The sequence below is a fragment of the Polistes fuscatus genome, unplaced genomic scaffold (genome assembly GCF_010416935.1).
Source record: "Polistes fuscatus isolate 324 unplaced genomic scaffold, CU_Pfus_HIC Scaffold1, whole genome shotgun sequence".
Lineage (NCBI taxonomy): Eukaryota > Metazoa > Arthropoda > Insecta > Hymenoptera > Vespidae > Polistes > Polistes fuscatus.
This window is the reverse complement of record NW_025112997.1, coordinates 16,356,817-16,373,626: the sequence shown is the minus strand read 5'-3', so window position 1 is coordinate 16,373,626 and position 16,810 is coordinate 16,356,817. Positions and strand designations below refer to the sequence as shown.

General features: G+C 28.8%; 1 protein-coding gene across 1 annotated transcript in view; it reads left to right on the top strand.

Annotated features, from left to right (window-relative positions):
* LOC122516660 (somatostatin receptor type 2-like) overlaps positions 1-8,915 on the top strand; it is a 62,638-nt gene extending 53,723 nt beyond the window's left edge. The window contains exon 2 of the mRNA XM_043634644.1: positions 6,137-8,915. Within this exon, the coding sequence (XP_043490579.1) occupies positions 6,489-7,751 (1,263 nt within the window). The 5' untranslated portion in view covers positions 6,137-6,488 and the 3' untranslated portion in view covers positions 7,752-8,915. The remainder of the gene's footprint in view (positions 1-6,136) is intronic.
* Positions 8,916-16,810: the final 7,895 nt, after the last annotated feature.

Here is a 16,810-nt window from a genome sequence, read left to right as displayed (position 1 = left end):
TAGTAACTTTTTTCAGCGAACGTATAACGAACAAGCGAGCGGAAACTTTTTACTGATGAATTTCTTTGACGTTAAATACTTTTTAGTTTTAGACTAGGACAAAGTATTTGAATTTTTATCCAAGCTTTTTTGTTCTTTAACTAGAATAATTATACTTTTTATTAACTCATGTAATTTTTAAAACTTTAACAATCGTTAGGATGTGAATTAATCTTTTCGTAATAGATTTTTGTTTCTTATTTTAAGAATTTCCTTCGTTTCTGGTTTTTATTTGTTATATGTTGTTAATATCAACAAAAATAAATCAAAGTAGAAAGTTGATTTGACAATGATCACGATATTAATTAAACAACATTGTGAAATAATTACAAACTCGGTAAATAGATTAGAAAATGTATTTAGGCAAGATCTATCATATTTTTTTGTAAGAAGTATACGAGTTGGCTAGAATTTTAATATCGAATACAATATCGAGATGATAAAGGAGAAATAATAACTTTTTATAATTACGTAAACATTTTTCTTGCTTTACATTTTAATATTATTTTTTTTATAGTCATAAAATCGTCATAAAATATCGAATTTTTATATCTTTCACATTTGCAAATAAATATGGATTCAATTAAATTCTCTTTCAATAAACTTATTTTTATTGGACTCAATATAAAAAGGTATGTTTTCTTTTACAGAAATGAAAGTACTTTGGAGATAATAAATTTTCAAGAATATTTCAATAAAAATCTTTATGATTATTCACGAAGTGAGGTTACGCGACAAATATAATCAAACTATCAGGTAAAATCGAAAACTAGATTTTGGACATGTGCAATATTTTCCAATCCTATCCGCGACTATATTACCTTCGATATTTTATTTCAAATGTTACCAAAAATATGACCTTCTGATTGCTAGGGTGTAATAAAAGTTGGAAAAGGTCGTTCGGGTGAAACGATCGTGGAAGTTCTACAGAGAACTTTGACCCTCGCATCGTTTTTATTTTACTTTTATGCGTATACGTGTAGTTGAATATACGCCTGTGTTATTTAACAATTTATATGAGATTCGTGCAAGAAGTAGATAATGTAAAATTTTTCTATGCATTGTTATACACATTCAAGTATTCCATTTACATTATTAACTCGTAAGGAATATAATATGCTTAATTAAACTTATATTTTGTTTATTTTCATTTAATACATGCATAAGGTTCCTTAAATATTAAAATAATGTTGTTCTATGCATATCTACTTAATTCACATATTATTTAATAATGATTTCTCCAAAGACCATTAAATTGTTTATAGTACGATGCAGTCAATTAGTGTTTGTGCATACACGAATAATAAAAACAAACATCTTCATTATTGACATATTGAGACTTACAATTAGTATAAGCGGTTAATCTGTAGTGTTTGGCTAAAATGTTCAATGATACAACGAGAGCGTTTTCATTCAGGGTTTTTTAGTAGATTCGTTAGTAGAACTAACGAGTTTTAGATCTCATTTAAATTAATTAATCTAGCCACACAACACGCCATAATCTCTATTTCAAAATTCTTATAAATAATTTTATCGCTTGATCGACGTTCGAATGATTACGATAAGCATAAGAATATGATGATACCTTAAAATACTGAATGCTTTTGTGAAAGAGGGGTCAAAATTACATCCTCATACGATTAAATGCTGTTGCCAGATTAAGTCAGGATTGTATGTGCAGACGACCGAATGCTGTCCTTAATGTAAATCAAGATTATGCATACGTACGACCAAATGTTGTTTCGAGACTAGTCAAGATTATGCGCATGTCAGAATGAGATTGACTCTGGAAATTGTTTGTATGTATGTATATGTTGGTATTTCGAGGCTACAAGATTGTCTCGATATACGTATGTTCGAATGCTATCAAGAAACCGAAACTGTTTTATGTTTGTCCGTGAATGAATGTCTTGATACTTTGAAAAAACGTATACGGCTGTTCTTCTACATTAGCTTATTATACAACACGAATATTTAAACATCACTAAATGGTTGTGCTCTTTGGAACATGTTTCCATCAATAGAATAATAAAGGGTGTAAACAACGGTTTATCAAGAAATAGTTGGTTTATTTATTTGATATGGCTTCCGAGGATCTTATTTCGACTTCGAACACTTATTGTTAGTTAACTTTATCATCAAGTGATGATGTAAAAAATGTGTATGTGATGTACATTGGTTCGTGCTAAATGGTTTGCTTGAATTGATTGCGATCGAGTACTTTAAAATAGAAGTCAAGATCATTTAGAAATAGTCGACTGTCTTTGATGAGCTTGCAAAATGTAATTAATTAACTCACTTTTTTATGCATAAGGTTCGAAATATGTATATTGTTTTCCAAGGTTCATGAGATGAGAGTTGACTTTCGCTGGTCGTCCATACTTATCTTAGGAAATGCTCCCGAATATAAGAAAAATATTCTTTGTTAGTTCTTATTTGATGATGTTATCTTCGACGATTGCAAGCTCGATCTATTCTTGTCTATATCTGCACAATCGTAAAGCTAAGAGACAAAATATATGCATTCCTTCGTTTTATGACCTTTCAAGAAGGAGTTCATTCGTCCTCGAGATAGCTTGATCTTTATTGATTTAAGGGATTACAAAAGGTTTCCATAAATTGAGAATACTCAGAAACAGCAGAACGACGAAACAAGGGAGTTATGAAAATCAGGAAATATGTAATAATATCTTTGATGTTTGTTGAAACGAATACTTTTTCAATCCAGTTTTAATTTAAACATAGTATGGCAGGTGTATTTAAAATACTCCTCATCGGTTTTATTACCTGTCTATTACGTTTAAATCTGAATACTTAAATACATTTAATAAATTCAAGTACTTGTCGTTATTACTCTTCACACCTCTGATGTCTATCTTTTGAGTCATTAATCCAGTGTTCCGAACAGTTAACTTATCCAAGTATTATTTGTACCCATCGATGTTTAACTAAAAATATTTATTCATACATATTATTCGATTTAGTTAACAAAATAATATTGGTAAGGGATTTAACAAATTTTATTTATAAAAATCTGTATTAATGTATTGAGATAAAGATAAATCTAAAATCAAAACTATAAACTATCATAAATGGTGGTATACCTTTCGTTATTTGATTAGTTTTATTTACTTTAATTTGTTCAAAATTTCGCCATATAGGATGATTCAAAGATATTTTATGCGTAAACGAAAGCCCAAATCCATATGGGATCATTAAACATTAAACACGCTTGAATATAAGGGTTCTTTTAGATATCCCTTGATAGGACGATTCATTAATACGGTTGAGTAAATTTTAGGAAGATCATTAGGGTATTTAGATGTAACAGAGGGAGGAAACCTGTCTCCGTGTTTATCTTTTGCAAGCGTCAAAGGTATCCTACTGGTCAAGAGCTAGTTAATTGATCCTAAATTTCGGTCATGCTAATATATTCCCTTAAGTGTAATGTTCACGTCTAACGATTATGTTATTCAAGTAATGTTTCATGATCTATTTTATAATACATATGTATTACTATAAATTTAGTTAAGAAAAAATGTCTCTTTCTCTGTTCCATGAAATATGTTTCACGAAAATATAGAATACTTTTATTAATTTAACCAAAGATTCGATGTGACGATTTTTGCCACGTTATTTACGACACTTAAAAAAACTCAATGGCGAATCTAATTAATGGAATTCAGTTTACTTCATGGTAAAGTAAATATAGAGCTTGTAAAAAATGGCGTGACTTTTTCATCGATCTCGAAAAATACCGTGTAGGAAGTTTAAATATTATCAATAAAATCTAATCTTTTAAACTAACTTCGTGTTATTCTAATTTGCACTTTCTTTCAACGTATAATCGTTTGATTCCTTATGTATTTATTCAGATGCATTTATTGCGTGTATTTAAGTATTCCAATTTCTTTCTGGTATTTTGAAGTCTGAAAAAGTAAAAAAGTAACAAAGAGACAAATTACATAAGATTTCAGTTTAAAGGACCAATCCAGGAATAAAATTTGATGTAAAATTAATTTACATCAAATAGGTGATTAGTTGGTGAAATATTTTTTTGTAACTTTTTTTACTGGTATATTTCATTTCGTCTTTTACATTCTACAGTTATGAAAAATTATTAGTAAAAAATAATCTCTTTTATATTGTTTCGAACTCGTGCACTCTTTTATTGTACTGTATCTTTTACTCCTCTCTCTTTTCATCTTTCTTTCTCTCGTTTTTTCTCTTTCTATCTCTCTCAGTTGATGAGAATACCTCTCAAGAAGGAATAATAAAAAAAAGAATAATCTCGAAAAATCCTCCTTTACATCATATTACACGTGAAACGCAAGAAAGCTTACCATGTTCCCGATCTCTTCTTTTTTTCCTCTTCCATTTTGCTTTAAAAATGAAGATAAGAAAATAAGAGTAAGAACTTTGTAAATTTTTGTTCTAAAGTATTTTTTTCACAAAGAGTTTTCTTTTCGATGGACTGAAGTAAGAAAAATTTGATTGCGAGTCTCATTAACAATATTATCTGTCGTTATCAGCGCCTGAAAGGAAAACTTTTATTTCCTTATTAAAATCAACTTTTTTATTTTATGGATTATCGAACAAGCTAAGAATATCATTTTAATTTTCAAGTGTCTCGTAGATACATTTATAAATAACAAGTAATAGTAGTATATATAACAAGTAATACTTATGTCAATTACGCATAGAAATATTTAATCATGGAAATAATTATAGCCAGATATATTGTGTAAAATATTATTTGAAAAATTTCCACTAACTTTATTTCTTATCCACGAACTACTTTAACTAAGTATCGATGGATACCAGCCTAGCATCGCGTTAGCACACTGCGTTATGGCAACAATTGCTTAGTATTATAATAATAACAAATTTTTTGAATATATTTATATAATTTAAATAAAAATTATTTCTTATATTTACTTAAAATTTTATACATAAAATATTCTATATATAAAATTTATTTCGTTTTATGTTTATAAATATTTAACAATAAATATTTAATAAACTTTACATTTCTATTCTTGTAAGTCATGCTTGATTTGATTTATAAAACGAAAAAAGTAGATATAAAGACAATGTTTTCTAATTGATATCTAAAATAAACAAGTTTCGGTTATATTTCTAACAACTAAAAATGTTGCATTTTCAAAGGGGTAACACGCATCATCCCTTGTCCAGCACAATGCACTTTTCGTTCAGTCCTCTGGGGTATCATAAACACGAAATGCTATCGTGTAATACACAGATACACGTATACACGCGAATACTCATACCATAGAGACTATAAAGTTTTACGTTCGAGCTGCTGCAAATATATCTGTTGAAAAATCGTAGCACCACATTGCAACCGTTTACTGCGTTCTTCCTTTCGTTCGTCTACTTTCATTTCGGAAAGAAAATTGGCATTTTCCTGCAGCAATTTTTATGCTTTTAAAGCTTTTCACACCTATGCAAAATATTTAGAGAAAAGAGTTTCAATTGGATGGATATTTATTTGATGAATATTGAATATAGTATTTGTGTTCTTTAAATCTTTCATTCTCTACTATATCAATTGTTATTCAATGATACGTAAATTCATTTGAATTTTGATTAAAAAATAATTTATTTAATGAGAATCTACGTTTATAGCTGTTTAATATTAACCGCCTGTCATTAGTTGTAAATGTTGGTTAGTTTGAATGTATAAATATACATATATAACACAGTTTTCAATAAACTAGAATCCTTGTATCGTCTTTAGAATTGAAACTAGGCTAGAATCTGGGGCAAATTTGAACACACAATGAGTTAAGAAAACTGTAATACTAGTTGCAGCCGAATGTTGGAACGGACGTTGTATGCTTAAAAGAAACCTGTAGTTAAACTAGACTTATCAACACATACATATATATATAAGTAGATACTTACACATAGAAATCTGTATACGGTGTATATATTTCTTTAGTATACATTTAAAGAATATCTATATAAATTCAGAGATAGTAGAAGAACAGTATCCTTTAGAAAGTAATATCCAGTAGGAGTTCGATATCGGTTATTTCTATTGCGTAAAACGAAAGTTTTCCCTTTGTTTCAGATATTCTCCTCGAAGAAGTACACTGATATTCTCGGTGAAAGAAGAAGAGAATTGTTGCTGAAGGACAAGATGACTACGATAAGTACGCTTCGATGTACCGTACAATGAGACATCATCATAAGGAACAGATACAGACGAAGAAGGAGAAGATGTCAAGTTCACCGTAAACTTTTCTCGACAGATAACATCGAGTTAAATACTTGTATATTTCTAAGAAACGAGGAATAGACGTTTAAGTCGTTGTCTTTTGTCATCGACAAGCAACCGACACGACTACACGTTTTTTTGTATTTTTCCAAAATATTCTTACAATTTGTAGACCTTAAAAAAAGGTCTTGCAATATTTTTCACGATGAATGACACGTTGAATATGACTAGCGTCATTATCAATTACACAGAAATATACAATGATAATGATACGAATTGTGAGGCTGATCTGCCGATCGTTTCTCTGCTAACTCAAATTCTTTACACGTTTGTTTGCATCATCGGTTTACTAGGAAATACTTTAGTTATATACGTTGTATTACGTTTTTCAAAGATGCAAACTGTGACGAATATGTATATTGTAAACCTCGCGATAGCAGATGAGTGTTTCTTGATAGGTATACCTTTTCTTGTAACAACTATGAGTACGAGAAGTTGGATCTTTGGCAAAGTAATGTGTAAGATATATATGACAACTACGAGTATAAATCAATTTACTAGTAGTATCTTCCTCTTCATTATGAGCGCTGATCGTTATATAGCTGTTTGTCATCCTATATCTTCTCCGAAAATGCGTACACCCTGTATATCCAGAGTAGTCTCTTGCACTGCTTGGACTACAAGTGTAATATTTATGATACCAGTATTTCTTTATGCAAGCGTGATGGAGGGACCTAAGAATGTCTATAGCTGCAACATCTATTGGCCGGATGATCATGGTGGTCAAACAGCTTTTACTCTGTATACTTTTATTCTGGGCTTTGCCATTCCATTGATCCTTATATTGATCTTTTATTTTTTGGTAATCCGGAAGCTTCAAACTGTAGGCCCGAAAAATAAATCTAAAGAAAAGAAACGTTCTCATCGCAAAGTAACCAGATTGGTATTAACTGTTATCACCGTTTACGTTTTCTGTTGGCTACCCTATTGGCTGATGCAAGTAGCTTTGATTTATACACCTCCGAAACAATGTCAATCAAGCATCAGCATTGCTAGCTTTCTATTGGCTGGATTTCTTAGCTATAGCAACAGTGCTATGAATCCGATACTTTACGCTTTTCTCAGTGACAACTTTAAAAAAAGCTTCTTGAAGGCTTGCACTTGTGCGGCAGGTAAAGACGTAAACGCAACATTACACATCGAGAACAGTGTATTTCCACGAAGGAATAAAGCAAACACTGAGAAGATCCAATCCAATCGTCATGTTACTCCTGGACAAACAAAATTTGAGTTAGAAGATGAGGACGGTGAAAGAGGCTTGTTAGTCAGTAAAACTTCAACTACTACGGTGACCATGACGTCACGATCTAACATCGCGGTGACTAGTGAACATAGTCGAGATCTTGCTAATAAAGAGAAGGAAGGATTAAAGAACGGAGCACAGGTAACTTTGCTCACGCAAGTTTGAATTATTTTATTCAACGACGTTTAAAGTAATCTGAAGGAAACCATGAAAAATCAAGTATTTGTGTCTTCGATGATAAAATTATTGATTTTCTAACAAACGAAAGTTCTTGGATCGAATCCAAAATCCCGTGAAAGTTATCGTTGGAGATTAGTGACCGATACGACGACCTCTATAACTTTCAATTTCTCGAATACGATCGTTCGTAATAAATCATTATGTTTTTGAATGGAAACATCGGAAAGAGGAAGAATATTAAAGTCTTTTGCTGACGTAGAAACGAAGTTATGGGGCTGGGACAATCGTACGAGTTGTCATTATCTCTCCTTAATGGTGAAACATTGGGAAATAATGACTTAATGGTTGAACATCTCAGATTTTATCCGGGAAAAAGATCCTTCTCTCTTTTCTTTCATTCTCACGTTCAATGAAATTGGCTACTACTAAACTCACAGCATGAATGATTTTAAGAGAAACTTTCCTTAAAGAAGAATGCGAGAACAAAAACGATGTGTCGCACTCGAGTGCAGGTTTAATGGTGCTAGATCGAGTTCCCTAGTTTCCTATAGTGACTGTTCCTGTCAGACTAAATATATATGTATATATTATTATTGTTACTATCATCATCATCATCATTATCATCATTATTATTATAATTATTATTATTATTATTGTTATTATTATTATATATGTAGATTCTTTGATGAGTTTTTCAAATTTAATGGCGATTATAGTGTCGTGCTAATTCGAATAATATTTTTATTTCTTAAATGATACTTGGTAATTAAATAATTTAAGAATTCGAACGATACCATTATCTTCCTAAATTTTATATATTAAAGTGTCGCAAAATATAATTCCAATTTCGAAGATAAGCTTTAAACACTGTATATTGTATGTGTGTGTGTGTAAATAATTGGAAATTCACTTAATTGTGGTCGTAATAACAACCATATTAATTATACTTTTAAGTGTATTCATATCTTCTCATTGTCTTTCACATAGAATAACAGAAGCATAGAATAATTTCATAATTATTATTTCCATTTCGAATTAAAATTAACAATGGGGCTTGGTTGTATTCCATCGTGCCAGAAATAAATGTCAATGTTTCGCAGTTAATAAAATTTGTTGTTTTCGTTGAAATAAACGAAATTTCTCGTCTGAGATATTTGTCAATACTTTTTCTCGATAGAGAAACGGCAAACAAAATTATTTCTCTTAATGTCTATGATTACCTTGTGAAATTCTTGTTCCTGTCAAAAGCCCTATATTTATTCTCTAATCAAGTTTGTCTTTGATCTGCAAAGTTCCTCTAGTTCAATCCAATTTATTTATGGTCGAAGAAGTTATCCTCTTTTCATACAGTCTGGCTGTATGAACCGTCGTTTGATTTACATCATTAGAAGTTATGATTTATTCGTGTTAACATGTATTCAGAAACTCCCGAAACAGATACACGACTGTTTTCTATAGATACATGATATGTTATATTTGAAAATAATTTAATTAGAAGATTTGAAAAAATATACAAAGTTGTGTGCCGTACTAAACATTTTCAGCATATTAAATATATTATTTTGTTATTATATGTTTAATAGATTTTAAAAATTTTTTATTAAAAATTATCATCCATCTTGTTAAGCAATAATTGGATTGTTTATTTTGAAAGTGGTGTAAATCCATTTTCTGTTGTTTCGAGAAAATTTAAGGCTTGCATATTGGTCAATTTAAAAATTTCATTAATTATATCAAGTTGGACAATGTTTCCATTAAGTTATCGATATGTAACTTGATTATATACATTACTTTTAGGCTAATTTAACGCGTTATAGATGTGTAATCTATTCAAAATATTTTTGAAAATGTCGCTTATAACATTTATATAACAATCTCAACGAATTAGATTTTATTTGTCATAAATTAAAAAGTTTAATTTTTTCTTTACGGTTATTTTTATAAGAGTTTTATTGTTATTTTTTATTTATTTTTACGAAAAAATTACTCTTTTCACGATCAAAAAAATATTTATTATTATTATTTTTCTTTGACCGTAACACGTACGATTTAAATTTTGTAGCTCATCCGATACAATTTATTTACGTTTGAGTTATGTTTAAGTTGTGTTTAATCTTTTTTTTGCTCACAGTGTAATTTTCCTGGATCATCCTGGGAATCAGATTATATTCGTTAGCGCATACAAAAATTTATTCAACGATTATTTTAATAACACTTGCTTCTCCTTTTTTATTTGCAAAAAGATAAGAATTATCAAGGTTAAACAAAAATCTATTAATTTTACTTTTTTTTATGACTATGTCTGAAGACAAGATCACATGTGAAATTTATTCACATTTAAGTTACATCTGCATTAAGTGTGGGTTGTAATTAATCCTTTTTTTGGATGTATTTGACAGTCTCATTAAAACAAACGATGCATTTAAAAATGTTTGATTGTCTAAGTTATTTTCATCAATTTCGTTTCGTTTTTGATTTTTTAAATCGATATTACATTTCAGGGTTAAGCAAAAATTTCTGATCACTTTCTTTTTTGCTCATCAGTCGAAGAAATAAAATGACACGAAAAATAATACGAATTTGTGAGTTAATAAGGTCCAATTCAGTTGCGTCTGCGAATATGGTACGATATATATATAAACCGATTTGATAAATAATTTACCATAAACGTCAGCGAATATGCGAAATTAACGATCGTTAAGTGGGATTAAACGAGGTCGCAACGCGTAATTTTGTAAATATTTAACGACACAGCTATGGTATATAAGGTAATAGGTACGTGTCATAATAATATGCCGCGGGCTATAAGCATCATCAACAGATGATGCAAGTTAAATTACCTACGGTATCATTTTCGATGTCGGTTGACAAGAAATCATCGATTCAAATCAAATTAACTGTAGGATTGCAATAATAAATCATATATTTTTATAATCCTATTTTATTGTAGAAAATTTGCAACCACAGATTCATTTATCTATTTTATTTCATTTGTTCCCCATAAAGTGAAAAATATTAATTTAAATTTTTCCTATAAGTATATAAGTTTTATAGATAGTTAAAATATTCTAATATTTTTAATAATTTTGTAATTAATTTTCGATAATCGACAACTTTGTTACGTGAATTGCGAAAAAAGCAATCGTCGTTTTTTTTACCAATATTTAATAATTATCTTGCAGAAAAAGAAATGAATGTTTGCGTTAATTATCGAGAAGTAGGACGGTATCTTGTGGAATAATTAATGTTCATTGACACGATCTCATAGACTAATTCACACTATAGTAAATTTTCTTGGCATTGGTAAATTTTCTTTATAGTAAATAATTCATAGCATGTATTTGGCATAATATAATACTATTGCATTAGCGGAAAAAATATTCTAATTTCTCGGATCAGAAATTGAATTGGAGAATTTTTGTTTCCTGATCTTTATCATAATATTAAACAAAAAATCTGTTTATTAAATCTAACGAAAAAATATATATTTCATTGTTATACAGCGTCTCGAAGTTAACTTGTTGTTAAATAACATTTTATCTAAAAAAACCATTATACACTTTCTACTTTTTGAAACTCGTTGCTGGCAAATTCCATCGATCTTATAGCGTCATGACTCAGGCAATTTTCGTTTTTTACTTTAGCATATGAAGTAACGAAAATAAAAGAGATGAATAAAAAAGGAAGAGTAAGAGAGGCAAAGAAAAATGGAAAGCATATAAGATGAAAGCGAGTAAAGAGAAAAAGGTATATGAGATGTATACTGGGGCTTTATTATTTTACGGAAAACAATTTCCCTTAAGAGCAATGATAAGGATTAACGTTCACTGCTATAAAACATGATCGCTGTGTATGTAGGATTCTCTCTCTCTCTCTTTCTCTATTTTTTCTGCTGTTATTTTTCTCATTGTTTGCAGAGTATGATGAATTAGAAGCACATTACGCGATTATTTTTTCTCGCCGATGCTGAAAGATCGAATAATCAACGGGGAAGTAAACGAAAGGGGAAAGGGTGGAGGGGCAGGAGACGAAAATAGAAAGAGAGAAGGAGAGACATGCACAAACGATAAAATGACGACGATGTGTCGCCACAATATTGTTATACGTTTCCTTTTATAACATCACTTTCATTTTTCTCTGTCTTCTTTCGAATAACATTTTTGCTTCTCACCGTTTGCAGATCGTTAAACATTGACTGTCACATTATTGGAATTTAATTTTGTCCCTTCGACAGAAGGATAGGTTAGATTTTTATCTTTCGAGAAAAAAAGATAGTAAATAATATATAGATCAAGAATAAAGATAAAGTAATGAAACTTCAATTTGTTCCATATTTTCATTCTCTTCGTATACACTTTTTACGAGTCACAAATTTTGACGAGAGAAAGATGAGCATTTTTCGTTTCTTCTTTTGATAGGAATATGTTGATTTTCTCTCTTACTTTTTTTTTCTTTCTCTCGCCCACTGTTTTTAAGAGAACGCGAGTGGGGATAATTTATCTCAATAAATTTCACCGAATGCGAAAGAATAAATCTACGATGTAGGGTATAGGTATATATACGTATATACATCGCGTGAATTTGAAGACAATTCGAAGAGAAGCGATCACGTTTGGGGGAAATAACGATAACATCTTTAGCCATCGATTTCTTTCTCACTATGGGTGATAGGAATGAATTTCTTGAAAATTCTTTAAAGGGAATATCTTATGTTATTTTATAGACTTTCTTTTTAGACCTCTAATAATAATATTTGATTTTATTCTTTTTATTTATTTCATTTTACATGTTTTTTCGAGAATGGAAATTAAATTATTTATTATTATTCATTATCTTTTTCTTTTTTCAAATCCTTTTTTTATACCATTCTATATGGAGAAAAATTAATATTTAAACATTTTTTATAAATACTTTTAAACGTTCTTTACTATATGCTAAATATTTATGCACTTAATATACTTTATAACTATTTTTATTTTATCATTCATTTTCGTATACGTTCATTATATTAATGCAAATTTTTATATCATCTTATACAATCGTTAAAATAATTGATAGTAAATCACATACATTTCCAAATTTAAATGTTACAATTTCGTGATGTTTTAAAAGGTAATGCTTTGGACGTGATTGGTGAACGTAAAACGTTCTCCAAATCGAAGGTAGTCTCTTCTTTCTCACAAGGTTATCCCATACATCAATCAGTGTAACAGGCCAAACGTCGACCGAGTCAGTTTATATCGATAGTACTTTTTCTTTTGGGTGTCTCATCGTGTCCTAAATTGTTCTTCTTAAAACTTCACTTTCCCTCGAGTCACCATGTTCGACCTTGCGCAAAAACGGAGCTTTAATCAGCCACATTGTTTGACGGGTGTTATTTCTAGTCGAGAGACCATAGCTTTTCTGAAAGAAGCAACGAATATTTTCTTTAATAACTCGATTGAATACTCGACAGGGATTCAAAGTTTAAATTTACAGCAAGATCAAAACTCTTTTTTTCTATTTTCTTTTTACTAATTTAACACTTTGATCGTACACCGTAAATGAAGTATGTTTCCTGCGGGATTCAAATTTATGCTTCGCAGCTACTTTACTAGTTTTATTAGGTTACTAGTAAAATATGAGCTTATAACATTGTGAAATCTTTTACAAACAACTTTTTAAATTATTTTTCCTTTTTCTATAAAAAATAGTTAAAGAACGATTTCTATAAAAAACATTAGTTAAAAAACGATTGCATTATATTTTTCATTATATTAGTTTCGATATTGTACAAAAAAATAATAAGAGACGGAACTAATGCATTTCTGGGCCGTGTTTCGTTATTTGAAATTAGCGCTTGTATTATTCTCTATCATTCTTAAAAATTTGATTCGTCATCACGGGAACATTTTGTATATGCACAAAATTCTACTGAATAGGAAGTTTATTTCATTAAGCAACACAAATTTTTAAATTTGAAAGTAAATTCATTTGATAAGAAATATTTTTATAACGTTTCAAGACAAATTTCTAATCTCTATGATTTAATTGATTTTACAATTGAAAAAATAAATCATTGAATATGATAAATTGAAATAGTAATCAATAAATTCATTCGAATAATTCTATTGAATTTATATTTTCACGTAATTGTCCCACGTTAGATCGATCAGGCTATTAATATGCATTTTTTTTATCCGATTCGATTTTATATGAAGTACATAAAGATATATGAAGATCTTTGCTCCTGTTTATTATTTTCTTTTTCACATTTCATATCACAATTTCATATCACAATTTCATATCAGACGAATCGAAACGTTGCGATTATTGGGGGTACACCAGAGATGTTCTTGTACCGTTTGATGACATTTTCGAGCTATATTAGATAAGCTTTTGGCATTCTCGCTTTGGAATCTAAACGAGGAATCTCAATACGACGTAGTAAGGGACAGGGAGGAAATAGAGAAGTTAATGTGAAGATACCGAACGCTAGATGCAAGAAACCTTCAAGTTAACCTTTTGATGTATCGCAAATGAGAAAACATTTGGAAAATTAGTTATCAACATCAGCACGATAATCTGTCATGTTTAAAGAAGATCGAGTAGAAGTTATATAACGATCGTTTAGTTACAAATATACAGGGTGTCCCAAAATTTCTTTTATCGAAAAGAAAACAAAAGAAAAATCAATATTGGTTTATTCATAAAATTACTACATTTTTTTTATTCATCAAGAGATATGTATTAATCTGTAGTTCCAGTAATGTTTAAAAAATATTGGCCCAAAATTTAGCTATTCTAAATACCTGACAAAAAAGAAATGTTTTTTTATTTTTTAATTTAATAAACCAACTTTTTGAATTCTCTGTATATTATTTTGTTTCCCTATCTATCTTCATCATCTTGTATCTTTCAATCATACATTCGAGTCAATTTGTGTCACAGATAAATAACAATTTACATTTTATTTTAGTTGATTAAATTTTTTGTCTAGATTATGGTTTTAACCGGGCTAGTTTCTACGAAGAAATTTATACGGAAAAATACGGCAAGTAAAGGAGAAAAAAGGAGGGAGAATGACACTCCCTTTGCTTTATTTAATCCCTACGGCAATCACCACTACTTGTATCCCCATCCTTCTTTTCTTCCTTCATTTACCACAGGATGCGTAATCGACTTTATAAGCATGCTAACGTCAGTTTATCGTCTCTTTTGTTTGTTTTTTCTATTTTCTATTTTTAAATATTTCTTCGTATAACATATTAAATTAATATAAAAATAACTGTTTATACGGGTGAATCAAACTTTCATTAATTTATGTAATTCTATTCACGTATTTCTAGTTTCCTTAGTGATATTGAATAAATTGGTATTCATAAATTGTATCAAATAAGAAACAAAATTAATTTGAGTCAACATTAATGTACTTTTGTTTATATGAATAACATTTGGATAAAAAAATTTACAAAAATAAAGATATAGGACATATTTAGGAGATAATTATTACGATAGTATTTCATATATAATGACGTATAAAGAGGATAAATTTATCGAAAGTGAAAATATTTTCTTTTCTAGATATCTTTTAAACAGATGAAAGTAAACTTTCAGATTATTTTCAGATTATCTTTAACAATATTAATAAGAAAAATTTAAAATCGTTAAAATATATTTTAAATTAGATTTATTAACAATTCAAAAGAAAAATGAGATGATCGATTATTAAAATTTTGATTATATATTTAATGAAGAATATTTAAAAATGCTTAACAAATAATATTTAGATACTTATGTTACAACGAACACCTTGTTTGCTGATTTTACGAACGAATCAACAGACTTATTGATTTTCTCAAACGTATCTGGAATGTGTTTGGCTATTGAAACTTTCCAAAAGATAGTTCGTCGTAATAAGTAGGTATACTTAGCTATATATATGTATGTACTTACATAAACCGTTTTAAGAAAAGAATGATTGTGAAAGTTTCAAGAAATGTACCCATTTATTGAGAAAAGAAAATAATAGATATCTAAACAAAGCAATGATAGTGAATATTAATGTTGATTCATTGAATTTGCAAAATAATTTTGAGTGGATATATTTTGTGTAGGTAATTTTCTTTAATAAAAAATATATCCCTAATAATATTGGTGATATTTTCAAATTTGAGGCTAAAACGATAATCAACAGTCAAAAGTTAGTTATAATAATTTTATTATAATTGTTGTTTTTTTCATTAATTCTTGGTTATTGAAGATTAGCTTTAAGTTTATGTATTGGTAAATTTTTGCTAAAATTCACATTTGTAATTCGATGATTTAATTCAATGATCTGTGTTTATATTTGTAATTTACTTATATTAGGGTTTTAAAAAAATAGTCTTTTGATTAGACTCGTAACTTCATTCGATAAATCATTTATGGCAATGAGAAATAAGGATACACTTAGAATAAATTTTGGCGACTTATTTTTTTTAATTACCTTCAATGACTTCTGAAAAAGAGAGAGAATTCTTTAGGTCTGACATGGATAATTCTTCCATGTAAGAAGTTGCTGCCGAAATTAAAGATTTTACGTAGATGTAGTTAATAATTTCGTAATATTCGATTACTTGAAACTATATCATAATTTTTTTCTATTTGAGACAAATGTATACAATAATTTTATTCTGAGCACTTTGAAAATCTTTTCATTTAGAAATTCTTTATATAAATTCATTGTGAATCATACAAGAAAAGAAAAAGAACAATGTATTTATAAAAGTTATGTTATTTATTTAAATATGATTTATTGCGTGTAAATTTTATTTTATATACAATTGTATTAATTATAATAATAATTAGGAAATATTATAAAAAGTTTTCTTTTAATAGTATATATAATAGTATATATAATAGTATATATATTATAGATCACTTATACAACGATTTAATAGTGCTATTTATCTGCATACACATAGGTATACAAATTTTGCAAACGATTACACACTTTGCAAACGATTATATTAACGATAGTTAATCACATTCTAATTACGCAAGGATTGACATAAACCACAAAT